Here is a 26,113-nt window from a genome sequence, read left to right as displayed (position 1 = left end):
AATTGCCAGAATCAGAACAGTAGTAGGAGGGAACTTGAAATTCTCTTTCAAGCAGCAGCGAAGGTATGAATTTCTCTGCATCATACATATTCTTTTGGTGCCTGACTTGTTATTTGATACAGTATTTGGAGAGCAGGTCACTATTGTGGCTTCCATTTTTGAGCTGAGAAAACTATGACGACATGAGACCTGGGCCTGAAAAGATCTCCAGCCCAGGAGGGTCAGTAGATCCCTAACAGCCTTCCTGTTAGCAAAGGGAAACAGTGGGTGACACATACTGACCAGCAGTACCTTGGTCACAGAATCAATTCTGTTTATAGCAAATGGGTCAAGGGAGTATTTTTGAAGCAACTTTTTTTTTCCCTTTTGGTCTTAAAGGATTGGAGTGGGAAAAGTTCCTCATCTTCCCATTTCCCCTTTTGGTAGCACATGGGCCCAGCAGCTGGTAGACATGAACTGAGAGTCTGTTCAAGGCAAAGAAACCTGATGCTTGTACACTGCTCACCGGAGAACTGGAAATCTTTTGAGGGAAGAGCAGAAGGTGTTGGCCACCTTCTCACCTGCCTTGTGGCGAGCAGAGTGACAGAGGTGACCTCACTGTCACTCAGTGATGTGGCTGAGCATCACTCCTCCAGGGCCCTCTGTTTAACACTGTCCTCAGTTAGTGGGAGCAGGGGACACATTGGGAGTCCATGAAATATGAGAGCCTTTCCCAGAGATAACTACTGCTGCTCCCCACTGAACATCTGCTTCCCTAAGCAGCTAGATTTTAAGGGCAGAAATAAGGCATAGTTTGATAGACATTTGTTTGATAGGCTCAGTTTGATAGACATTCGTTGGCTGTCTTCTGCATATAAGACTTTATAGACTGTGTGCAGACAAGACCACTGCCTTGGGAGTTTATAGTTTACCCGGGGAGATGCACTGTAGCTCAGAGAGGGTGAATGCCTCTCTTGGGGCAGGAGAGGGTGGGGTTAGCTCCTAAAGGCTAGAATGGGAGAAACCAAGGAAGATCCCAAGAGGTCATGACATCGGAAGATTACACTGGCTCCACTGTGGGAGGTAGACTGGAAGGCAGCAAGGTGTGAGGCATACAAACAAGCTGGGAGACTGTTCTGCTTGACTAGATGACAGGTGACGAGGAAGTGAACACAGCTGTGAAGGGTAAGTGGACTCAGGAGACACATTTTTGCAGAAAAGGATCAGGTCAAAGTTTGGATCCCAGAAGCCCACAGTTTTCTCCAGTGGCCTTTATCAAGCTTTAATGTTTTCCTTTGCTCCATTAGAAATGCAGTGCTGGTCACTGTTATGGCTTGCTTTCTCTAAGTGGGCTGCTCCCTGACCAGAAGCTTTCACACATTGAGCAGCGCTTGCCAGAGAGACGGGCCTCTAAGCTTATCCCGCGGTACGTCCTGTCTCTCCTGTGGGTCCCTGGTGCTGCTTCATTTAACACCTCCAGTGGAGGTGGAGGAAAGGAGAAGACCCCTGGAGAATGCCTTCAGAGGTTTTTAATTTCCCATAAGTTGTACTCATTTCCCTAAACTGGCATTCTTTTCATGACCATGTGCTGAGAAAAAAAAAGAAATCTGTTAGTTACAGATGACTTGAAGATATGCAAAGTATAATGGAAGTTTACTTGAAAGTATGCGAAGTATAGTGAAAAGAACATGAGGTCAGAAGACGTGCATTCAGTCCTGGTTACTTGCTGCTGTTCCTCTCTGTTCCCACATTTCCATATCAGTAAAACAGAGATAATATTTTTATATGCTTTATGGGAATGTTGGAAGGATTAAAGGAGAGCTGAAATACGAAAGTGTTTTTAAGTTCTAAAGCATTATATAAATGTCAGGCCTTCCTATTAATTAGCAGGCTGCCTGAAGCTCCAAAGTTATGCTGATTTTCTTTACATTTCTCTTCCTCAGCCATTCCTAGTAAGTACTGACCCAACTGCAAAAGCAGCAGGATCTTCCCGCGCCCTTTGCCACAGCAATGTGTAACTGTCCGCACTGTGACATCTCATGTTGCTGACTTTGGGCCAGTTAAGTCGGGCTGTATTGTGGTGTGCCTCAGAGATACCCCTCTGAGGTGGTGCATGAAATGCCCTTGAGAACGCGACCCAGGCATGTCTTTGAGCCTCTCGAATGGGGCTATTATGTTTCCTCTGTCTTCATGAAACAATGGTTTTTGTACTTGAGCAATTTATGTAACAAGGAGGAGAATGTCACCATCCACGTGTAATAGTCACTCGTGTCTTAGACCCTAGATCAGGTGGGCCGCAGGCCTAGCTGTTACCTAGCTCTTCCTGAGGAAGGGTTTTCATAAGCCTGTGACATACCACCACATGGTCTTTTTAGAAATGTAAGCAGGTTAGTTTCTCAAATGTTTAAGTCCCTGAAATTTATTTTTTTTTTAGTTTTTAATTTAAAAAAATTTTTGTTTATTTGTGGCTGTGCTGGGTCTTTGTTGCTGCGAGGGCTTTTCTCTAGTTGCGGCGAGTGGGGGCCGCTCTCCAGTTGCCGTGTGCAGGCTTCTCAGTGCAGTGGCTTCTCTTGCGGAGCACAGGCTCCGGCAGTTGCGGCGTGTGGGCTCAGGAGTTACAGCTGCCAGGCTCTAGAGCACAGGCTCAGTGGTGGTGACACGGAACTTAGCTGCTCTGTGGCACGTGGGATCTTCCCAGGCCGGGGATCAAACCCGTGTCTCCTGCACTGGCAAGCAGATTCTTTACCACTGAGCCACCAGGGAAGCCCAAGCTCCTGAAATATAAATCTGCTTTCTTTAGAGTTCACTTTGAGATCACTTTTTCCCTTCCTTTATCCATCTCTGTCTTTCTAGCCATCTGACATCCATTTAATCAGCAGGTAGTTTTGAACACTGCCAGAAACTGTGATGGATCTTAAGTGTATATGACGGTGAACACAAATTCCCTGTCCTCTTGAGCCCTACAGTATAATGGGGAGGCTGGCATTAAATAAATAACCATCTAGATCAGTCTAGAATTACAGCCCTGTTAGGTACTTTAAAAGTACAGGGTGCTCAGAGAGAAGGAGTTGTCAGGAAGACGCCCCTGGAGTCTGCTTTTATGTCATGAAGCCAGCTGGTTAAGCAGGTTTGGAAATCAGAAAATATTTATTTAAAAGCTATAATGTTCTTGTCACAGCACTAGATTATTTAGGGATTATGAAAGAAGCAATTAGACATAGATTTTTAACTTTGAATAATTTACAACTTTTGTAGTTCCTTTTGTAATATTTTGTAGGGATTCCCTGGTGGCTCAGATGGTGAAAAAAAATGAGTCTACCTGCAATATGGTAGACTGGAGTTCGATCCCTGGATCAGGAAGATTCCCCTGGAGAAGGAAATGGCAACCCACTCCAGTATTCTTGCCTGGAAAATCCCATGGACGGAGGAGCCTTGGGGTCTATAGTCCATGGGATTGCAAAGAGTCGGACACGACTGAGGGACTTCACTTTTACTTTTTGTAGTTACACATAAACACCTTGAAAATAGTATTAAGACCATGTGAAAGTGTTAGTCACTCAGTTGTGTCTGACTCTGTGACCCCATGGACTGTAGCCTACCAGGCTCCTCTGTCTATGGGATTCTCCAGGCAAGAATCCTGGAGTGGGTAGCCATTCCCTTCTCCAGGGGATCTTCCTGACCCAAAGATCAAACCTGGGTCTCCTGCACTGCAGGCAGATTCTCTACCATCTGAGCCTCCAGAGAAGACATTAAGACCATAGAAGGTGCTGGGTGGTGTGCTAAAACTTCAGAGAAAGGAGAGCTCTGTGGAGGTTATAGTGTACTAGGAAGTCCTCCTGGAGGAGGCGGTGCTTAGCTGAAGAGTACAAGAAAAAGGATTTGTATTCGTGGTAAAGAGGGCAGAGTCATATCTGTAATTCAAGGAGAAGAAATCATGAGCACAAGTGGAAAAAGTAAAAGAAGCCTGTTAAATGAGGGGACTGGAGGGTCCATAGAGGAAAGCTTCATTTACCTCTTTGATTTAAATTTGGTTTTAGTTAGAGTGATCTGTAATATATTATCCAAATGAGAACACTTTTGAAAGTAGAAGGGGGCCTGCCCTGGGCGAGTTGAGCTAGGTGGTCATCCTGTTGTAATGTGACTGGAATATAAGAGCTTATCCCAGAAAGCAGAATTGGAGAGCAGAGCACGTGGTTATGGTCAGTCCGTGTTTACCATCAGATTTGCCTGTAGGTTACTTATTTGATTTAATTTTCAGACGTTCCTTGGTGCCATAGCCTGGCTTGGGCCTTAGCTGTCTGAAAGGGAAGTGGTGAGGCTAGTTTGAAGACGGTACCAGCACGTAGAAAAATCATACTCTTGAGTGTGTGCCAGGGGAGACTCAACCCCAGGGGAAGCAACCTAAAATTATTAGGACAGTACTGTGACTGGCGCAAATTTAGGAATTCTAAATATCTATGAATATGTAAAGAGGCATATTTGCTGTTGAAATTGTTGGAAGATAAGCAGAGTTTCCTGTTGGACTGTTGGAGAAGGACTCACAAAGAGGGCTGAACGTCATAAACCTGTCTGGGAGAAGGGCCGCCCAGATGCCCACCCATGCTCTTCCTGTTAGGCTTCTTTGCTTTATCAGAGGACTGGAGAGGCCAGACCACATTAGTTGGAGAGAAGATCTAGACATAAGATTTTTATTTAATTTTTAAATTTTACTTGTAGCATAATTACTTTACAGTATTGTGATGGTTTTTGCCCTATAGCAGTATGAATTAGTCATAGGTCTACATGTGTCCCCTCCATCAGGCACAAGATCTTGATAACCATTTTCTAGTCTCTGGTAACTGGTACCAGAGCTGCAACTGCCTCTCCCTGAGTTTGCTGTGTCTGTGTCTGGCTAATATTATTAGCGTTTATCAAACTTCCAAGATACAGGGGCGAAACTCGTTGACATATCAATTTTAAACCAGACACATTTGTCACTCTATGGACATCTCATATTACATACTTTCTAAAATGAGCGGATTTTTTTGTTTCCTTTCTTTCTTTGAAGCATGATTTAATGGCTACTTGTATAAAATAGCTGGACAAGTGGGTGGATGTAATGGTTACTCTGAGATTCCCCAGAGAGGAGTGAAGGGAGACTGTTGCAATAATTCAGCTGGATGGTGGGTTCCTTTCTAAGGGTGGTGAGAGTGTTTGGCTGAGGGAGTCTGGTGGGAAATGCCTCTCCAGGGTGTTGGAGTTGGCCTCCTGAGCAGCAGAGCCTGTTTGTAGCTTTAGAAACAAGTCGGGAGGCCCAGTCACTGCTTTGCAGCCCCTTTCCACCCACTTCTTCCTCCTTCATTGTAGGTCCCTTCTGTTTTACTGCCTTTGCCTTCACCTTTGATTTTTGGATCGTGATATTTTATTCTTCTCCATTTGGGAACCTATTGGCCTCATCCAACTGAATTTTAGGCTTGCCTGACGAGGGATGTGAGATAATTTGGGGGCACTTAGTAGGGTAGGATTTCAAAGCCCTGCCCAATGTATAATTACAGGTAGATGCAAGCGAAGAGTCAGAATGTGGCGTCTTCAGCTGGCGTGGCAGGAGAGGGGCCTTTACTCTTCAGTGGATTTCTGTAGAGCCAGGTGGGGGTTGCGGTGAGAGCACCTGACGCTTGTGTTCTTTCGGTGTCCAGCGCAGGATCCTCATGGAGGCTTTCAGCTGAGACTGTTACTTTCCTTTTAGCATCCAGGAAGTGAATCCAGCAGCTATGAGGCCATGGTACCCGAATCCTGTTTGGTTCTGTGTCATTGTCTCGTCGTTAGCAGCCATCATGTCCCAACCCTAACCCCAACATAGGCAGAGCTGTTTGTTTCTGAAAGATAAGAAGACCATTGGAAAATCATTGTGAAGTGAAAACTAATTGTAAACTCTTGTCCCAGTTATTGCTGCATCCCAAACTTAATGGTATTAAGTTCAGTTCAGTCGCTCATGTCATGTCCGACTCTTTGCGACACCATGAATCGCAGCACGCCAGGCCTCCCTGTCCATCACAAACTCCCGGAGTTTACTCAAACTCATGCCCATCGAGTCGGTGATGCCATCGAGCCATCTCATCCTCTGTCGTCCCCTTCTCCTCCTGCCCCCAATCCCTCCCAGTATCAGGGTCTTTTCCAATGAGTCAACTCTTTGCATCAGGTGGCCAAAATATTGGAGTTTCAGCTTCAGCATCAGTCCTTCCAATGAACACCCAGGACTTATCTCCTTCAGGATGGACTGGTTGGATCTCCTTGCAGTCCAAGGGACTGCAACACCACAAGGGCAGCAGTAACTTATTATTTTTTATCTCATGGTTCTGGGGACTCACTGGGCCCAGTGGGCCATTCTTCAGCTTCTCAGGGTTCTTATGCTCTGGCTATCAGATGGTGGTTGGCACGGGGGCATTTCAAAGGCTTTGCATGTGTGCGTGCTTGTTAAGCTGCTTCAGTCGTGTCCAACTCTGTGTGACCCTGAGGGCTGCAGCCTGCCAAGCTTTTCTGTTCATGGGATTCTCCAGGCAAGAATACTGGAGTGGGTTGTCATGCCCTCCTCCAGGGGATCTTCCCAACCCAGGGATCAAATTTGCGTCTCTTAAGTCTCCTTCATTGGCAGGCAGGTTCTTTACCACTAGCACCACCTGGGAAGCCCCTCAAGGGCTTTCCCACACATCTAACAGTGGATGCTGGCTACTGGTTAGCTCTCAGCTGGGACTCTTGGCCAAAACACCTAACGTGGCTTCTCCATGTGGCCTGTGCTTCCTCATAGCATGGTGGCTGGCTTCCAGGAGCTAGAATCTCAAGAGCGGTGTAGCTTTTATGACCTAGCCTTGGAATTCACACAGTATCACTCCCACCTCATTCTTTTCATTGAAAGCAAGCCAGTCTAATAGCCCATGGTCAAGGGGAGAGGAATTAGACTTCCCCTGTTGATGGGAAGAGTGTCAAAGAATTTATGGACATGTTTTTAAAACATCACTGCTTTTTTGATGCTGTTCTTCATCCAAATTAGACAATTCTGGGGGGAAAAAAAACTTTTTTGAAGGCGATGTCTTGCAGAAGAGACATATGGCGCCCAAAATAGTCCAGCAGGCTGTTCCCATCTACAGCTTCTTGCTCCCCAGGTGGAAAGGGAAACTGCACCCCCTGGCAGAGTTTGGCTCCGGGCCAACAGTTGGACATGCTTCACATGGCGTTCAGATCCTCTCAGTGGAATTGGATCTCCCTCCTAACCCGTGACTGAAGTGCTCTTGTCTGTTCGCCGCACATCAGTCACAGTGGTGCCTTCCGCTCTTTTTTCTTGGCCAAGAATACTGAGAAACTGTAAGGGAAAAGCCGTCAGAGTTTTGATACTTTTGTGATTCCTTAACTCCTCATTGTTCTCCTACACTTTCTCTTTCTTTTCCAGTCTGGAGCTGTCCCCGTTTCCTTCTCCCCAGATGGTTTCCTTCGACCCTTCACCTGGCAGCACTACTACCTCAGGCTAGATTTGGCTTCAGAACACACTGTTTTGCCCATTGTATTCTTCAATTGCTTAATCACTGTCTCTGACATTTGCAGGAGAATAAACCCTTCTTTTTTTTTTTTTTTTCCGAAGCTCAGAGGGTCTACTTTGCCTTGTTGTGAAGTTAGTTCTCTGGAAACAGATTGAGCTTCAAGCCCATGATATAAGAGCCTCTCAGGCTTGAAGCATGCATATATACAGTGTCTTAGAACTGCCACTGCTTTCTGCTAGCTTAGACCAAGCAACTGGCATCATCAGAGACATGTATTCTCAGTTTCTTGAGAGTTAGAACATCTCTTGGTGACTCTCACAACTCCTAACACATATTAGGGTCTTAGAAAATATTTATCAATTTATTTGATGTTGCATAAAGGAAAAAGGTGAAATAAGAATTTCTTCAGAAGCTTCTCAGGCCCTTGTGTGTGCTTGTCTGCTTAGGCGCTCAGTCATGTCCAACTCTTGCAACCCCATGGACTGTAGTCTGCCAGGCTCCTCTGTCCATGGGATTCTCCAGGCAAGAATACTGGAGTGGGTTGCCAATTTCCTTCTCCATCACATGTCCTTATTTGGTAAAATGAAGATCACTGAGTAGCTTCTATTTCTTGTCTGCTGGAGTGCTCCTTCTTAGGACCCAGGCCCCACCCCTTAAGAAAATCCACAGACTGTGTGCAGAGAGGAGCCCACAGGAGTCCTGAGGCCCACAGCCCATGGCTGGCCATGAGCGTGCCAGCCAAAGCTCGGTGAAACAGAAAGCCCATCAGTCAGCCACAGCTTTGAGAGAAATAATAGATGGCTTTTTTTTTTTTCAAGCTGGGAAAAAAAAAAGATTGTTGAGTTATTTCAAAGCATACTCATTATTCCCCCTTTGTAAAACTTGCCAGGACCGTCAGCCTGCTGTGGCCCCCAGCGCACTTACTGTTTGTCGCAGAGAAGTAGCTCAGATGAGGGTCCAGAGAGTAGGGATGGCCCCCTTCCTGAACCCCGTTCGGTGTCTTCTCCACGGGAAGGTGGATGGAGCACGTGGTACCTAACATCTCAGGAGCTATCAGATGGGAAAAGGCCGCTCATGAGCTTTTCTCCAGCAAACGTAGTGGGACTGAAGGTCAGAAAATAACCGCTTGCTTAATACCAATTCTTTCTCAATCTCTTCATTCTGAATATTGGTGAAAGGTGACTGGTCAAGAGGTTATACTGTCCAGAGGTTATACTGGTTGGCCAAGGCCACACGTCAGTGAAATGATCCACCCCGTACACGTGTCTCGCAGTGACGTGATTCCTGTTTGTGCCTCAGCAAGCTTCCAAGTCGTTACAAAGTGTGGATTTGGAGGTCGCTGCCGAAAAGTCAAAACCGTGAATGTGTTCATTGAATGTTCAGGGTCTGTGGACATGTCCTCTGAAAACAGGGTCATTCTGGTCACATGGGTAATGACGATTTAGCAAATTTTGTGTAAACTGAAACCTGGATTGGTTTCTTGACCTTTTGCATGAATATTCTCTTTGCTAGGTAAGAAATGGCAGGGTGCAAGTAGTTCTGTGTTTCTGGAGTACACGATGAGAGGCTGGAGGGGGTAACAAACGAGGCCATAAGGGAAGTAGGAACCAGAAGATGATATGAAGCGTCCTATCGTAATGGATGTGAGCGCTTTGCTCCTCGTTGTCAGAGTCTCCCACATGCTCCATGGCCTTGTGTCCTGTCTCTCCTCTTCCTCCAGTCACTGTCAGCTCCCCCAGCTACTGTTTTACTGACATTTAGGCCACTTGTGTTGTACAGTTTGTGTCCTACAGGTATTTCTCACCTAGTTCATACCATATTTTGTTTTATAAACCCTGGATATGTGAGGCCTCCTTCCCACCCAAAAAGAGATTAAAACTTTTTAGGGAAAAACAGAATGCCCTCTTTGTTGATATGGATGCCCTCCGCATCTCACTTGTGTGCTAACATCCCACCACAGCGTCCCATTCCCCACGTGCACTCCAGAGACTCCCACTTTGCTCTGCCCCTCCAGTGGCTTTAGGACTGAATTGTTTGGGAAGAGAAGAGGAAGAAGAGCTTCACATTACTTTTTTCTTAATATATATATATATATATAGATAGATATATATATAGATATATAATTGAAGTATAGCTGACTCAGTGTTTCAGGTGCGTAGCAAGGTGATTCAGTTATACAGATACACATATATTATTTTTGAAATTATTTTCCATTATAGGTTATTACAAGATATTGACTGTAGTTCCCTGTGCTATAGTTAACCTTTGTTGCTTGTTGCATATCTATTTTTTTTTTAATTAGAAATCCTGCATTCTATTCATACTAAGTCAAGCCAGTGGAATCAAAATGTCATAATTTTAATTAGGCAAAAAGTCATAAGTTTTCTAAAATATATATATTATACATTCTATTTACATATATATATGTATACAAAAGCTTTTCTACAACACTTGGTATAGGCTTGAGAAAGAACATCGAAAAAGAAAAGAAGAGATGGAGAAATTGGAAAATATAAACTAAATGAAATGAGAGCACTGAAATGGAAAAAGTGAAACAAGCTAGATAAAAGTAAAAGATCATCAGATAGTCCAGTTGCTTTTAAGCATGGCTGCTCATTAGAAACATATCTGGAGCTTTGGAGAAAAAAAGCAATACCTGGGCATTTGTATTTTTCAAAAAACTCCAAGATAGTTCTGATACATGTCTAGATTTTGAAAAGTGATTACAGGTTTTCTATTAAATGGTAGTTTTGGTAATATAGAATTCTATTATTTTTCTGTTGACCAATCATGATGCAATAGTATTAAGTGAGAAATAGTTACATAATCATAATAGTAAAGGATGTTTATCAGTTTTTTCACAATCAATAGCCAGACAAAAAATAAAAGAATTACATTTGCAAGCCATAATGGGAACATAATTAACCTAACAATATAGAATAATTACATACAATTTGGGAAGGGGGTCAAGCAGAGTGATGTGGTAAGTGGAAGTGCATACATGCACACATTTTTAAATGCCCAGCCAGTCTATGTCTTTTGGTTGGGGCATTTAATCCATTTATATTTAAGGTAATTATTGATATATATGATCCTTTTATCACTTTCTTATTTGTTTTGGGTTTATTTTCTGTAGGTCTTTTCCTTCTCGTCTCCTGCCTAAAGAAGTTCCTTTAGCATTTGTGGTAAACCTGGTTTGGTGGTGCTGAATTCTGTTAACTTTTAATTGCTGGAAAGCTTTTGATTTCTCCATCAAATCTGAAGGACAGTCCTGCTAGGTAGAGTATTCTTGGTTGTAGGTTCTTTCCTTTCATCACTTTAAATAGATCATGTCATTCCCTTCTGGCTTGTAGAGTTTCTATTGAGAAATCAGCTGATAGCCTGATGGGCGTTCCCTTGTATGTTATTTGTCATTTTTCCCTTGTTTTTAATATTTTATCTCTGCCCTTAATTTTTGTCGGTTTGATTACTGTATGTCTCTGTGTGTTCCTCCTTGGGTTTATCCTTCCTGGGACTCTCTGTGCTTCTTGGACTTGACTATTTCCTTTCCCATCTTCAGGAAATTGTTCAGCTATTATCTCTGCAAATATTTTCTCAGGTCCTTTCTCTCTCTCTTCTCCTTCTGGGACCTCTATAATGCAAATGTTGGGTGTGTTTAATGTTGTCCCAGAGCCCAGGTCTCTTGGGCTGTCTTCATTTCTTTTCATTCTTTTTTCTATATTCTGTTCTATGGCAATGATTTCCACCATTCCGTTCTCCAGGTCATTTATCTGTCCTTCTGCCTCAGTTATTCTGCTATCGATTCCTTCTAGTGTACTATTCATCTCCGTTTGTTTGTTCTTTAGCTCTTCCAGGTCTTTGGTAAACATTTCTTGCATCTTCTCAATCTTTGCCTCCATTCTTTTCCCGAGATCCTGGATCATCTTCAGTATCATTATTCTGAATTCTTTTTCTGGAAAGTTGCCTATCTCCACTTCATTTAGTTGTTTTTCTGGGATTTTATCTTGTCCCTTCATCTGGGACTTAACTTTCTGCTTTTTCACTGTGATTATTGTTGTTCTTCAAGCGCTCAGTCATGTCTGACTCTTTGCAACCCCGTGGACTACAGCATGCCAGGCTTCCCTGTCCTTCACCATCTCTCATAGCCTGCTCAAACTCATATCCATTGAGTCAGTGATGCCATCCAACCATCTCATCCTCTGTCGTCCCCTTCTCCTGCCTTCAATCTTTCCCAGCATCAGAGTCTTTTCTAATGAGTCAGTTCTTCCCATCAGGTGGCCAAAGTATTGGAGCTTCATTGTGATTAGCTTTCTGTAATATGATTTTTGGTTCAGCTGCTGTGAGACTGTGCTTCTTGCTTCTTCTGTCCACCCTCTGATGGCTGAGGCTGAGAGGCTTGTGTTATCTTCTTGATGAGAGGGACTGGCAATGGGAAAAACTGGGTCTTGCTCTGGTGGGCAGGGCCTTGCTCAGTAAAGCTCTAATCTATTCATCTGCTGAAGGCTGGGGTTACACTCCCTCCATGGTAGTTGTTTGGCCTGAGGTGATCCAGCCCTGGGGTCTACAGGCTCTATGGCTGGGTTAATGGCAACCTCCAAGAGGGCTAACGCCAAGGGGGACCTTCTAGGTCTGCTGCTGCCAGTGCCCCCGTCCCTGTGGTGAGCCCCTGCCCATCCATGCCTCCACAGGAGACCCTCCAACACTAGCAGGTAATTTTGTTCAGTCTCCTGTGGGGTCAGTGCTCCTTTCCTCTGGGACTTGGTGCGCACAAGATTTTGTTTGTGCCCTGCAAGACTGGAGTCTGTTTTCCCCAGCCCTGTGGAAGTCCTATAATCAAGTCCTGCTGGCCTTCAAATTCAGATTCCCTGGGGATTCCCAGTCCCCTTGTCAGGTCCCCAGGCTGGAAAAACTGACATGGGATTCAGAACCTTCACAGCATGGGAGAACTTCTTTGGTATTTCTTGTTCTCCAGTTTGTGGGTCACCCACCCAGTGGGTATGAGATTTGGTTTTATTGTGACTGTGGCCCTCCTACCATCTCTCTCTGCCGCTTCTTCTTTGTCTTTCAAAGTGGGATATCTTTTTTTGTTGGGTTCCAGCATCCTCCTGTCAATGGTGGTTCAACAGCTAGTTGTGATTTTGGTGCTCTCACAGGAGATGAGCACATGTCCTTCTCCTTGGCCGTCTTGAACTGAAGCCTCCTGAGCCTATTCGAAAAGCTGCAGTACAGTGGTTGGTCAGATAAAGTTCTGTCTTCAAGGGCCTGGCATTCCCGGGGAACAGGAACACATAGCATGTAACTCCTGTCTCCATTTCTCTACTTTGGAAAAGAGATAAGTGTTACCGCTGTCTTTTCATGAGGGTAATGTCTCTCACCCCATTTTCTATTAAAGAATATTAAAGATCAGCCCCAATTTTGCTGCATTACCAGCCTTCTGAGCAGTTCTTAAACTGCTTGATGTGAGACTCAGGACTGACCATGGCTAAGGGTAAGTCTTGAGGGAACTGTGAAAGTCTCTTCAGAACTGAAGATTTCTCTAAAAGGCCAGCTCTGTTCTGAGGGTTGTGGAAGTCTGTCACTGAACTAAGTGCAGGAGAACAAGAGACAGAGACAAAAATGAAAAGAGAAGGAACTAGCTTTGAAAAAGAAAGAGAACTGGCAGGGAGCCCAGACTACAGGTTCACAGGAATAAGCAATGTTTGGATGGATGGGTGGATGAATGGATGGAGAGACAAGACAAAAATAATGAGACAGCCAGAGTACAAGGTGTTTCTCTTTAAAATTAAAAATTGACCCAGCATTTGCGTCATGCCTGTTGAACTGGTGACGTCAGGGACTGGCAGGCGGTCTTCCACGGACGTCAGCAAGAGCAGATTGAAATCGCCACAGCAGAGTGCCCCTCAGCCCTGATAAATAGGGCTGATAATTGAATTAGAAAACATTCTGAGCTGTTGGCTAATTATGCTATTCAGGCAGTTGTTTTGTCCACGTCTGTTTCATCCTTGAATTGCCTGAGTGATTTTCTCACTGGGAGGCAAAGTGCTTCAGTGTCCATTTTGCGCCTCTCTAAATTATGCTGCCTGTGCTTTGTAGGGCAGTACTTTGGCATTTTACGTTATTACAGACATTGTTACATAAGTTTTGATCGCGTTAGTGTGGTTCTAGCTTGTGATTCAGTCTGATGTTTGTTTCCATGTGTATGAATGTGTGCGTATGCATGTTATTCCAATGCTCAACTGCTCTCTTCTTTCACAGAGGCAAATAACTAATTTGTTCTTCCAGCAACCATATAATAATTTGAACAGCCCCAGTTGTCCTTGATTTGGTAAAGCTACAGATGAGAAAGAAATCAATCTAGAAGAGCAGCCGTAGTATTAGAAGTGAAGGATTCAAGCCAACTTACTCTTTTGGTTAAAAAGAAAAAACAAAAACACAGACTCTTCCCATCCCAGCACAGAAGTGTTTGTGTTGATTATTTACTCATTCATCCACTGGAAGAAATTTGTGGCTTTAGATGTTAAAGACAGATAATTAAAAATCATAAACAAAATCTGCAGGAGAAAGGAAGATTCATCTTCTAACAAGGATTTTTCCAGTACCAAATTTGGATGATAAATTTTTCTTAACTTTTCCTTATATTTAGTTCTCACCTTTAATATAGCTTTGTGTTCAGACCTAACTAGAAATGCCTCCATGATGCCAAATTTTTTATGCTTGCACACAGAGGAAGCATGGGAGAATCCCAGTTCTTCTTGGGTCTCTTGATGTATCTGAGTCAGATACATGCTTGTCCTTAGCAAGATGGTTATTCCAAGCCACACATTCAATGGGACTTTGAAATCATCATTGAGGGTAGGAAAGAACTTGTAACTTTGAGAAACTTGAAAGCAGGCTGGTGTGGGGAGAGAGTAGTGGGCAGGGAAGGACATGGCACAAGGTGAAGAGAGACAGGTTAGTGAGGGCTAGATCTCCTGCTGCTTTGTCGATCACTGCAGAGTCTGGATTTTTATTCAAGCCACTTCCCAATTGTTGCTGAGTAGACAAAGAATTTAATCTGAGATGCCTATAGGTTTGGTTATGGATGGGCAAGTTTTTTGGGTTTTTTTTTTTTGCTTAGTGTACCTTGAATGTTGAATGGGTCAAATAAAATAATGTATAATAAATGCTTCTTCCACACTTACGCAACCCTCAGTGTTTATCCTCTCTTCTGAATATGTGTATTATTACTTTGAACTTCTGTATTAGCTATTTAGCATTTAGTGTGTGCTATATTATAGTTGGGCTGCCCTGGTGGCTCAGACGGTAAAGAATCTGCCTCCAGTGCAGGAGACTCAGGTTCAATCCGTGGGTTAGGAAGATCCCTGGAGAAGAGAATGGCTAACCAGTCCAGTATTCTTGCCTGGAGGATTCCATGGACAGAGGAGCCTGGTGGGGTCGCAAAGAGTTGGACAACTGATCGACTAACACAGAGACATATTATAGTTATATATCACTCATAATCTGTTTCTTCCAACTGTAGATTATTAGCTTCTTTGAGAACAGGGGCTTTTGTGTCTTCAGGGCCAGCACACGAAGCTCTACACGTAGCAAGTACATACGGTTTTTGTGTTTGTTCATTTTAAGGATTTGAGGTTTCCTCTATTTAAAACATTGTCTCAGTTCAGTTCAGTTCAGTTCAGTCACTCAGTCATGTCCCACTCTTTGTAACCCCCATGGACTATAGCATGCCAGGCTTCCCTGTGCTTCACCATCTCCCTGAAGTTGCTCAAGATCATGTCCGTTGAGTCGGTGATGCCGTCCAACCGTGTCATCCTCTGTCATCCCCTTCTCCTCCTGCCTTCAGTCTTCCCCAGCATCATGGTCTTTTCTAATGAGTCAGCTCTTTGTATCAGATGGCCAAATTGTTGGAGCTTAGCTTGAGCATCCCTGCTTCCAATGAATATTCAGGGTTGATTTCCTTTAGGATTGACTGGTTGGATCTCCTTGCAGTCCAGGGAACTCTCAAGAGTCTTCTCCAACACCACAGTTCGAAAGCATGAATTCTTTGGTGCTCAGCCTTCTTTATGGTCCAATTCTCACATCCATACATAACTACTGGAAAAGCCATAGCTTTGACAATATGGACCTTTGTCAGCAAAGTAATGTCTCTTTTTTAATACGCTGTCTAAGACAAGTGCGAAAGTAAGTCCTCTTTTGCAACCCACAACTCATTGTTCAGTATGAGTTTTGATACAGATAAGAAGGAACATGATCCATAAAATGGGTGTGTATTGATGAGCATAAAGATTGCTTCCAGGGCTATAAAGTTAAATACGCTTTTAAATTACCAGCTGTGTTGATCCTAGTACTCAGTTTTAATGTTGACAAAAAACAAACAAAGATGGGCTCCTTTTTTTAGGCTTTTATCTTCGGAATACAGTGTCTGGATTTTCCAAAGGTATTGGCATATCCCAATGATCTCTGTCAAGTTTTAGGGTGTGATAATTTAGGAATTAATATGATTTGAACTTTATAAGCTTTTAGAGAACCAGACATCCCATCTCCTGACCCTAAACAGGATCCTATAGTGAACTGCTTGAGGAAATTGGATCTTAAAGATTACAGGCATCACAGCTGTGGATTGAGCAGAACTTTTTGTAAGGGCTGCCTTGAAGATGACAACTTTGGAGGAACTATGGTGACTGGCAGTGGAAAGGAATCAGGACGTGTGAAAATCCTTAAAAATTTATTGACTTAAATAACTTTGCCTATGTTATGAATAAAAAGAAACCTTTGTGCAGAAAGTAAAAAAAAAATACGCTGTCTAGGTTTGTCATAGCTTTAAAAATTATTACAAGTGAAATATCTCACCTACTTTTGCTTATGTTTGAATTTTTCTATTGTGACAAATGGTAAACAAAGTAGTTGTTTAAAAAAAAAACATTATGGTGCAGAGTACAAAATGAAAATCATGTGCTATATCATAGAGACAGCATAATTTTTGTTTTATTGGTATTGTTAAAACTGCCTCTCCAAGTGGTTCTTGCAGGTTTCCACTTTTACTGGCAGTATCAGTTTCCTCATTCCTCCCCAGTGTTTGATGCTGTCAGACTTCTCAGCTTTTGCAAACCTGATTATTGAAAAATTATATCTAGATTTACATTTTCCTGATTACTAGTAAAATTGAACATCATTTCACATGGCTATTGCAGTCCAGTAAGCAAGAATACTGGAGTGGGTTGCCATTTCCTTCTCCAGGGGATCTTCCTGACCCAGGGATCGAACCTGTGTCTTGTGTCTCCTGCATTGGCAGGTGGATTCTTTAACATTGCGCCACCCAGGAAGCCCCAGGACATGTTACTTGCTCAGTCATGTCCAACTCTGTGACCCCATGGACTGTAGCCCACCCGGCTCCCCTGTCCATGGAATTCTCCAGGCAAGAATCCTGGAATGGGTTACCGTTCCCTTCTCCAGGGGATCTTCTTGACCCAGGGATCAAACCTGGGTCTCCTGCATTGCAGGCAGATTCTTCACCATCTGAGCCACCAGGGAAGCCCAGCCCATATAGATAGGTAGATAGATAGATAGATAATTTATATATTTTAGATGCCCTTCCTCTGTTATGTATGTGGTAAGTATTTTGTCCCAGTCTCTATTATTCTTTTACCTTTGTTTCAGCTTGCCTTTTGCATTCAGCAGTAATACATAGTGACCCTTCTTCTATTTTAGGGAGGTCAGTATTTTTTATGATAACATATCCCATGTATCACCCTGTATGGTTTTCTGAAATGCTCTCTTTTAGAATTCCCTGGCGTGACCAAGGAGTCGGCATAGAAATAGTCATCACCACGTACTGTCCTGTCTTCACCACATACTGTCCTGTCTTCACCATGTGCTGTCTTGGCCTGTAAAAGGGCCTATAACCCCTTTTGTTTTCATATTTTTTAATTATTTTATAAATGACATAAAAGTAATAATGAAAGGATAGTTTTAAAAAACATCATTTGAAATCTTTACAAGAATTTGAATGTAGCAACCCCAATCTTTATTACATATTTTTCTGCTTTTGAATATGTATACCTGAAATAGACTTCTCTGGTGGCTCAGAAAAAAGGGTAAAGAATCTGCCTGCAATGCAGGAGACCTGGGTTCAATCCTTGGATCAGGGAGATCCCCTGGAGAAGGGAATGGCAACCCACTCCAGTATTCTTGCCTGGAAAATTTCATGGACAGAGGAGACTGGCAGGCTACAGTCCGTGGGGTCGCAAAGAGTCGGATATGACTGAGCACACACACACACGCGCACACACACACATGCGCGCGCGCACACACACACACATATGCTATCGTCATTAGAGTCTTGAGTGCTGCTGTCTCTGCATTCATCTTCTGATTTGTCTAATTGTGAATTGTCTTCCTCTGTTGATTTTCTTCTCATTGGCATTATGGACAGGAAATTTTTAAATTCTGAACTCTCAGCTGTGCTCAATTAAAGCTAAATGCAGGCTGCAAAGATAGTGTCACAAATCTTTTGTACCTTATTGAAAGATGATGCACACTTTGAACAATGCAGTGAAAATATGGAAGGATAATGTAATTATATCATTTTTGCATAATCCTTTTTGGGAATGTCATCATTCTTTTTCTTATCATTTGTCTTTTTTTTTTTTAAGCATAGTTGTAAATAATGCAAGATGTAGAGGGAAAAAAGACCACTAAGATTCTTTAATATAGTTTAAATTTTATAAAAGGTTGTAATGGACCTATATGGTAGTTACATGATAGAATGAGTTTTATTCTATTTTTGAAAATAAATATAATTTTCCTTTCTTCTTTGAAAGACTCCAAGAAGAATAAAATTACAAAATAATGATCCTCCCAAGTAGTAAGGAACCATTCCAAAAAGAAAGTAAAAAAAGTAAAATTGGGCCCAGTGGACCTAATGTTATACCAAGGAATGAGTTGCCTGGAAATAGGTACTGACTGTATTAGTGAAGCTTTTAGCATGGAGTCGCCTGGAATGGAAATGATGCTTAATTCAGTTTAGCCTTTCTTTACTACGCTGAAGCCTGCAGGAGTTTGCTCCAGCTTACAGCTTTCTGTCCTGACCTTCGCCTTATCTGTGCAGCATGGACAAAAAGGAGAAAAATTAGCTTCTTTTTGACTGAGGTAGGTGCTTCCTCCTCCTGTTCGTTTCTTTGCAGAGGCCCTGCTTTATCTTGAGTGTCTCTCTTCTAAGCCTCTTTTCTCTATCAAAGCCCTTGAGCTGTTAGCTGTTGAAGTGAAGTGAGTGTCTGTTGTGCGCAGAGCACAGCCAGCATCCCAGTTGGGAAGGATCTCTAAGAGGTGTGCATGCCAAGCAGGGTATCATTGTGTGCAGGCATTGCGGGAGTCTGCCAAACTCAGAAGTGGGCTGCCAGTACAAATGCCACGTTCACATGACATTTACAAGCTGAGAGTCTGGAAAAGGACTGGCAGGGGAACACCCTTCAGCTACCTCATTTAGGTTGGCAGTTTCTGGGCCAACTTTTGGTTTTTTTGACTCAGAAATCGTAGTCAAGAAGTAATACTGCATATAGAATTTAAAACTATCAGTGCCACTTTTTCTAGGAAGTGATGAATCGTGTTAGCCTGTTTCCTGGGATGCAGGATAAACCAGAGTGGTAAGAGTGCAGAGTCTGGAATCAAATCTGAATGTGAATGAGGGCTTTATCACTTACTGTGGGACCCTGCTCAAGCTACTTAATCTATGTGTCTCACTTTCCCATCTATAAAATCGAAGTGATATCACTTTCCTCATAGGTTTATTGTATGGATTAAATAGTACCTTAGAAAGTGTAAGCACTTTCCCCAGGGCTTGTTCAATGCTAGGTATTCAATAAATGTGAGATATTTTTCATATTCTTTAGAAATTAGTGAGACATTCAGGGTTTTAGCTATTCCTATCTATATTTCAGTATAAAGAGAAAAGTATAAAGAGTATGAAAAGACTGAACTCTGTCTTTGACTTGAGAATCGCCAAAACAGTATGCACAGGAAGCCAAGGACATAGTTTTTTCTTCACCTCTCTAGGAAAACTTAGAGGTGGAGTCAGGATCATTTGAGCCTTTGGCATCTCTGCAGTCTCTGGGGTACACAAACTCTTAAGGTGTTAAGAATTTATTTCCATAATAACATTTCTTTGATTGATTTAGAACTTTTCAATGGCAAATTCTAACGCAGACCTAGAGCTCTTCTGAAGGATATCCTGTGGCTTATTAGTGAGACTACCAAGACTGTTGTTTGAGTTCAGGCAAGAAGGTACTTGGTCTTTTTTTCTTTAGGCTGTTCTGGGTCTTCGTTGTGGCGCATAGGCTTAGCTACTCCTAGACATGTGGGACCTTAGTTCCCTGAGCAGGGCTCGAACCCATGTCCCCTGCAATAAAAGGTGTGTTCTTTACCACTGGACCACCAGAGAAGTCCCAGTACTTGGTTTTGATTAAGTCTTTTATCAAGATCTAGTAGCTAAGCACGGCTTATATAAAATATAATCCTTACCATAGCATTTTATTCATTTCCTTTAATCATTTTCAATACCATGAGTAACTTCTCTCAAATGATAAGATTCTGTCTTTTTTTCTCTCTTGTCTTTCAGATCTTCAAAGTTGTTGCGGGCATTCTACGTTCCCTTCCTGTCAGATCAGTATACAGTGTATGCAAACTACACCATCCTCAAACCCCGGAAAGCAAAGCAGACCAGAAAGAAGAGCGGAGGTTAGCACCGTGCCTGTGGTCCCAGAGGACACCCATCCTGTTCACTGGGGATTCCACTGACAGGACGCCCTTCAAGCCATCGCTCGTAACGTGTGTAATAAAGGCCGTGTGACACGAATGCTGGAGTCTGGGTGCTTTGGGCTGGTCAGAGTCAGTCACGCTCGCTCCTTGCCTGTGTCTGCTCTGCATGTACACCTTGTCAGCTAGATGGAGACAGGCCCTGCAGTCCGGGTAGATACGCTGCTCCACATCTCATTGTTTTTCTTCTGTTCGATTATTTACTAGACCGGAGAAGAGCAGAACCAACTTTGAGGAAGAACTGAAAATCCTGGGATGGGATGGCAGTGTTGAGCTGTTCTCCACACTCTGGCCTGGTATCCAAGAACTGGCCTCCCTGGGGCCGGGTGAGCTGCTCCACCCAAGCTCCCCGGCAGCTCCTAGTAGACCTTCTCATTCAAACCCTAGTGCCGAAAATGAGCACAGCCTAGTTGCCAACCTACATGTCCTTTCACCTCCAGCAAGACTAAGCTTTTCTAAAGCACTTCACAGGATAGAACCTTGTCCTGGAGATATCTCAGGAAAAAGGCAACCATTTGAGGAACTGTGGCTTAATTTCTTTATATAGGATGCCTCTTGTTTTCATTTAAATCCTTTACAACAAGCTATAACTATGAGAGTTTGGTGTTTTTTGCTTTTTGGTTTTTTTTTTCAGTTTTAGCATGCTTTCTTGAATTCAAGACTTCCCTCTGTAAAGATATCAACAGACCAGACTATAACTGTATAGGACATACGTGGAGAAGATTAATTCTATCAGTTGGTGGATTTGAATGACATCACATTTTAAACTAATTTATTCTGAGACTATTTCTGAGGAAATTAAGACTCTCCCTTTTTTTTAAACAACCCTAGTGAAAAAGACCAGTGTATATTTATGGCATCTATTTTTGAGTCTCTCTATTGCAAAGCACATCCTGCATGGGAAACCTCTAGTCAAATAGGCAACGATAAAGACTTAATTAGAATATAAGTATATATTTCACTTTGCCTTCACACACAGTATTTCATAGTTTACAAAGCACTTTCACATTATCTTATTCAATCCACGCAGTCATGACGTGAGGTAGACAAGGCAAGTGGTTTTATCCCCATTTTACAGATGAAGAAACTTAAGACTGGAGGGCAGGGAGCAGAGGAAGGTACGGTGACTTGCCCAAGGCCACCCGGCCAATAATAGTAGCATTCGTACCACAACCTGGGTTGCCTAACTTCTCATCTAGCGCTTGTCCATACTCTTCACTTGACTATGAAAACATTACTTGAAAGAATGATGAGGTTGGCCAGAGACCTGATTGATAACATCACTTTCTATGTTTAAGGAAGAATGTTATCTGGGTTTCTCAGTTCTTTGGAGCCTCTGGCCTGCCTGTGGGTCTGACCATCGCAGCAGCGCTCTAGCATGCAGCTTGGCCTGTGGCAGGAGAGCAGTGCTCACGTTTGGAAGTCAAGCTTCTGTGCAGCCATACAGGGTCCAAAATCAGTTCCATTTCCATTCCTGTGGTCAGGCTGGGGTCACATTATAGTGCCTTATTTCCCTAAGGGTAATTATGTTTAGAATCTGCAGATAAGATGCATTAATTTTTCAGAGTTTCCATCTTTCATTTTTCAAAGAGAAGCGATTTTCAGTAGGAACTGATCCTAAGAGAGGAGAAAAGAAGTGACAAGAAAAGAAACAGCCAGTTATGTTTAAAGAGTCTCCTCATTGGGGTCCACTCTGAAGGAATATATATGGGGTGGGGTGGAGCACTAGTGAGGCAATGGGTCTAGATCTCATAGAACAGTTCCCTCCTTGGGGAGGGAACATAAACTCGGGTCCCACTGACTGCTTTAAGGATTCCTGGCATTTAATTTTCAACACTCGATTCCTGTTTTCCAAGGTAAATATTGGCACATATAGTCTGACTACAGGATAGAGAATTTTTAGTGAAATGTCTTGCCATACTTGCAGTAATGGTAAACTGTCCTTCACAGTGGCTGTTAGCGTTAGTCGCTCAGTCGTGTCCGACTCCTTGCGACCCGGTGGACTGTAGCCCGCCAGGCTCCTTTGTCCATGGAATTTTCCAGGCAAGAGGACTGGAGTGGGTTGCCATTCCCTTCTCCAGGGGATCTTCCTGACCCAGGGATCAAACCTGGGTCTTCTGCATTGCAGACAGATTCTTTACCATCTGAGCTATAGGGAAGCCCCCTCACAGTGGCTAGAGCTCTCTTTTTCTGCAGAAGTAAATGAGAAAGTGCAGTAATGGAGGTCAACGATGAGCGGCTTTTTTCTAATCAGAGTAGTACAATGCTGATCTGTTATATCATCTTGCAGGTTTGAAAAAAAGAAAAAACAGCCTGCTGAGCAAGAACTTAACATAGCACAAAAAAATGTCATGATTGATATTCCTTGGGAATGTCAGTTCCTATCTCTTTAAAACCTTATTTGGTTTTCTCTGTTCTACAAACATCTTTAGTGAGAGCACAAGAAATTGCAGAACACTGTGCCAAATTCTATGGATAAGTTACATAAAAATGAGTGGTATTTGTTGTGAAGGTATTTTTCACATGGCTTATAATCACACTAAAACATCTCCACCTCAGCAATACAGGGAGGTTAGCTTTGCCTGGGAAAGTATCTCAAAACACCTGGAGCAAGTAGCATTTCTCCTCCAGAGACTGAGTGATCAGCATGAAGATAAAGTATCTGAAGTCCTTTTTTCTCCATTGTTTGTTGACTGTCAAGGAATAATGGGCTACAGATTATTGGTGGTAATCTTTGATTATGGAGGTGAGTGAGGAAGTAGGTGGTGTTGATTTAGTTGCTAAGTCGTGTCCAACTCTTGCAACCCCATGGACTGTAGCCTGCCAGGCTCCTCTCTCCATGGGATGTTCCGGGCAAGAATAGGAAGTAGATATATTGGCAGTTCCAGGGCTGGCTCCCTGATCTCCAGATCTTACAATGCTGAGTTCCTTTACTGAACCAACCTGTGTAGTAGCATCTGTTATCAAAGTGGACCTGTCAACTGGTGGGTGTCATATGATAAGAAAGACCACTCATTTTAATCTCTTGAGATAATAACAGAAGAGTAAAGACTGCACCCTTTATTACTGAATTAAAGTTCAGAAACAGATTATCTGTTTTAAATCAAGGTGGTTCTTGATCCCAACCACTTATTTGGGTCATCTTTTTCTAGTTTGGATTTTGGGGAAGGAACACCCCATGTGATCCTACAGCCTTAGATCTGGATTGACCATTTGGGCAGAGCACAAATGGAAATCTTTTATTGTGTTTTGCATTTTGTGGGATTTATTGAAATAATTCACTGTGATGGTGCCGTCTTCTGGCCAGTGTTGAGCAGCTCTGCTTTAAATTTGGTTAATTTCATTTTCTCTGAAGAGGGAAAAGAGGGGTCATTTAATCTTTGCCTCCACCGGCAAATAAAACTCATGTGTTAATTTCTTAGGCTCCTACATTAAACACCTTGGGTAAACAGATAAATGGACATGTGCTCAGCTTTCTTTCTTTTTTTTTTTTTTTTTGCATCAGAGAGCTCTGACTTCCATATGGCATTGTTGAGTTTCAGAGGCTCTCTCATGTTTTGGTAAATCTCAATGGATGTTGCCTTTAATTTTTCCAATATGTAATCTGTATAATCATGTGATTCCTGCTGCAAGTGAAATCAGGAAGCACTGCAATGTTGAAGCAAGCGTGTTGTTCAGGTCATTTGTCTTCCTGATGCTTGGACTTTATTTCACATGTCAGTGTTTACATTACGTACTTGTATTTTCTGTGAAAGAAAGTTAAATAAATCTTGGCAGTTTGATTTTCCTTTTCTTAAGGTGGTATTTTCTCTTTTGCTTTTAGCTTTTAAATCTTTGGTGGAGATTGGAAACTGAAGGAGCTCAGCTCCTTCCATCACCCGCACTTTCACCCTGCAGTGTAGAGACTTGCCCTCTGCAGACCAACCAACCTAGTGTGTTTATTCTGAAAACTGGGGAGAAGCCATTGGGAAACCCAGTGAGGATTAGTTTTAAAACCAAGCACAGTGGGAACTAACTACCCAGTGTATCAACATTGTGCCTACAAGAGAGTTTCTGAATCCACGTTACGTTTTTGAATTAAGAATCTCTGGACTTTGAGAATCTGCCATTGTTTGTTGTTCACCTGGCCAAATGGTGTCCGACTCTTTGTGACCCCATGGACTGCAGCACTCCAGGCTCCTCTGTCCCTCACCATCTCCCAGAGTTTGCCCAAGTTCATATCCACCGAATTAGTGATGTCTTCCAACCAGCTCATCCTCTGTCACCCTCTTCTCCTTCTGCCTTCAGTCTTTCCCTGCATCAGGGTCTTTTCCAATGAGTCGGCTATTCACATCAGGTGGCTAAAGTATGAGAGTCTTCATAGAAATGGGATCTAGTCATATCTAACATTCAGGTAATTTGCCACTTTGTCAGGCGCAATACAGTTTTGTGTGTGTGTGTGTGTGTGTGAGTGAATTTCTAATATCATTCCTATATCTCGCACCTTAGAGTCAATAACTTCTAGAAGCCTCTGGCCGATCTGTGCTGCGCTTAGTCACTCAGTCGTGTCCAACATCGTGACCCCATGGACTGTATGCCCACCAGGCTCCTCTGTCCATGGAATTCTCCAAGCAAAAGCACTAGAATGGGTTGCCATTTCCTCCTCCAGGGGATCTTCCCAACCCAGGGTTCAACCCACATCTCCTGCATTGCAGGCAGATTCTTTTACCACTGAGCCACCACAGAAGCCCTCTTATACCAGTACCATTGGTTAACTAGTTTTCTTTCTGTAGGACCCAAAATGTCCATGAAACTTGGTTTATTTCTCACAAGTTTTGAGAAGGATGTTTTATTAATATAATTTCACGAGGGAGAAAATGCACAGCCTTAATGAATTTCTTTTCCCTACCTAGAAGGTCATCCTTCTTGTTTAATTACTTGTAGGGCTGGCTTGAGTCTCCCTCTCTTTAATTGAAGCCTTTCTAGACTTCAGACTACTGTGATTATGCCTTTCACCCTCCTGAGTATCTAGTGGCTTTACTAATGACATAGAACCTTTACCTGTAACCCTTGTAAACCTGTCTCTCAAGAACATTGTTGGCACTTGGAAGCAAAGACCGCATCCCTCTTCTGTGTATTCCCAGCATTCAACACAGTTCCCTGAATATTTTGGTACTGTACCAAAATGGTACAAATTTGGGTACTGTGTTTATTGCCAATAAAGAAAAGTACAAAGAAACCTGCAACTGATATACAGCTGTTGCTTTCAGTTTGGTCAATTTTTGACCATAGGAAATAGAGCAAGTCAGAAGCCCTATTGTGCTCAAAGAGCAATTGGAAAGGTGTGAATGGGGCTCAGTGCTATGCATATTTTAGGAATTCTGAAGGACACATCCTTTCACACAAAGGCAGCGTCCTCACAGTCCCTAAATTGTGTACCCTTAATGAATATTTTATTATGACTTGATTTTGGAGGGTCAGACAGCCCAGATCTGAATGAATTGGGGCAGAGAGCCCTCTCCAGGTGTGAGGATGTGTGGGGTTCCTGCCAGCTACAAGCCCTGCTAGGAAAAGGAAGTCTAACTGTAAGACGACTTCGTGGTGACATGTTCAAATTCAATATATCAAATGGTAAGTGGTTTTTTACAGCTGAAAGATATTTTGGCTCTGCTCAGCCCTGAGTTCAGCACAGACCTGGCACGGAAACAAATTACAACGAACAGATTTGATAAATGAAGTGAGGGCCATTCAGATAAGGGATATAAGAATGCAGAATTGTAGTGATATGAGCAGACTGGGAACTTCTATTGGGACTTCTTAGAATAAACAGCTCA

At 42.8% G+C, this 26,113-nt stretch overlaps 1 protein-coding gene and 1 pseudogene across 3 annotated transcripts in view; both read left to right on the top strand.

Moving 5' to 3' along the window:
* ALG9 (ALG9 alpha-1,2-mannosyltransferase) overlaps window positions 1-24,082 on the top strand; it is a 111,689-nt gene extending 87,607 nt beyond the window's left edge. For all 3 annotated transcript variants that reach the window (XM_061144561.1, XM_061144579.1, XM_061144569.1), the window contains exons 15-16: window positions 20,104-20,222; window positions 20,508-24,082. In XM_061144561.1, coding sequence (XP_061000544.1) covers window positions 20,104-20,222; window positions 20,508-20,545 — 157 coding nt within the window. In that variant the 3' untranslated portion in view covers window positions 20,546-24,082. The remainder of the gene's footprint in view (window positions 1-20,103; window positions 20,223-20,507) is intronic.
* LOC133064938 (small nucleolar RNA SNORA40) lies at window positions 15,634-15,740 on the top strand (annotated as a pseudogene).
* Window positions 24,083-26,113: the final 2,031 nt, after the last annotated feature.

The sequence above is a fragment of the Dama dama genome, chromosome 1 (genome assembly GCF_033118175.1).
Source record: "Dama dama isolate Ldn47 chromosome 1, ASM3311817v1, whole genome shotgun sequence".
In the NCBI taxonomy this organism is placed as follows: Eukaryota; Metazoa; Chordata; class Mammalia; order Artiodactyla; family Cervidae; genus Dama; species Dama dama.
This window is presented reverse-complemented; position numbering and strand designations above follow the sequence as displayed.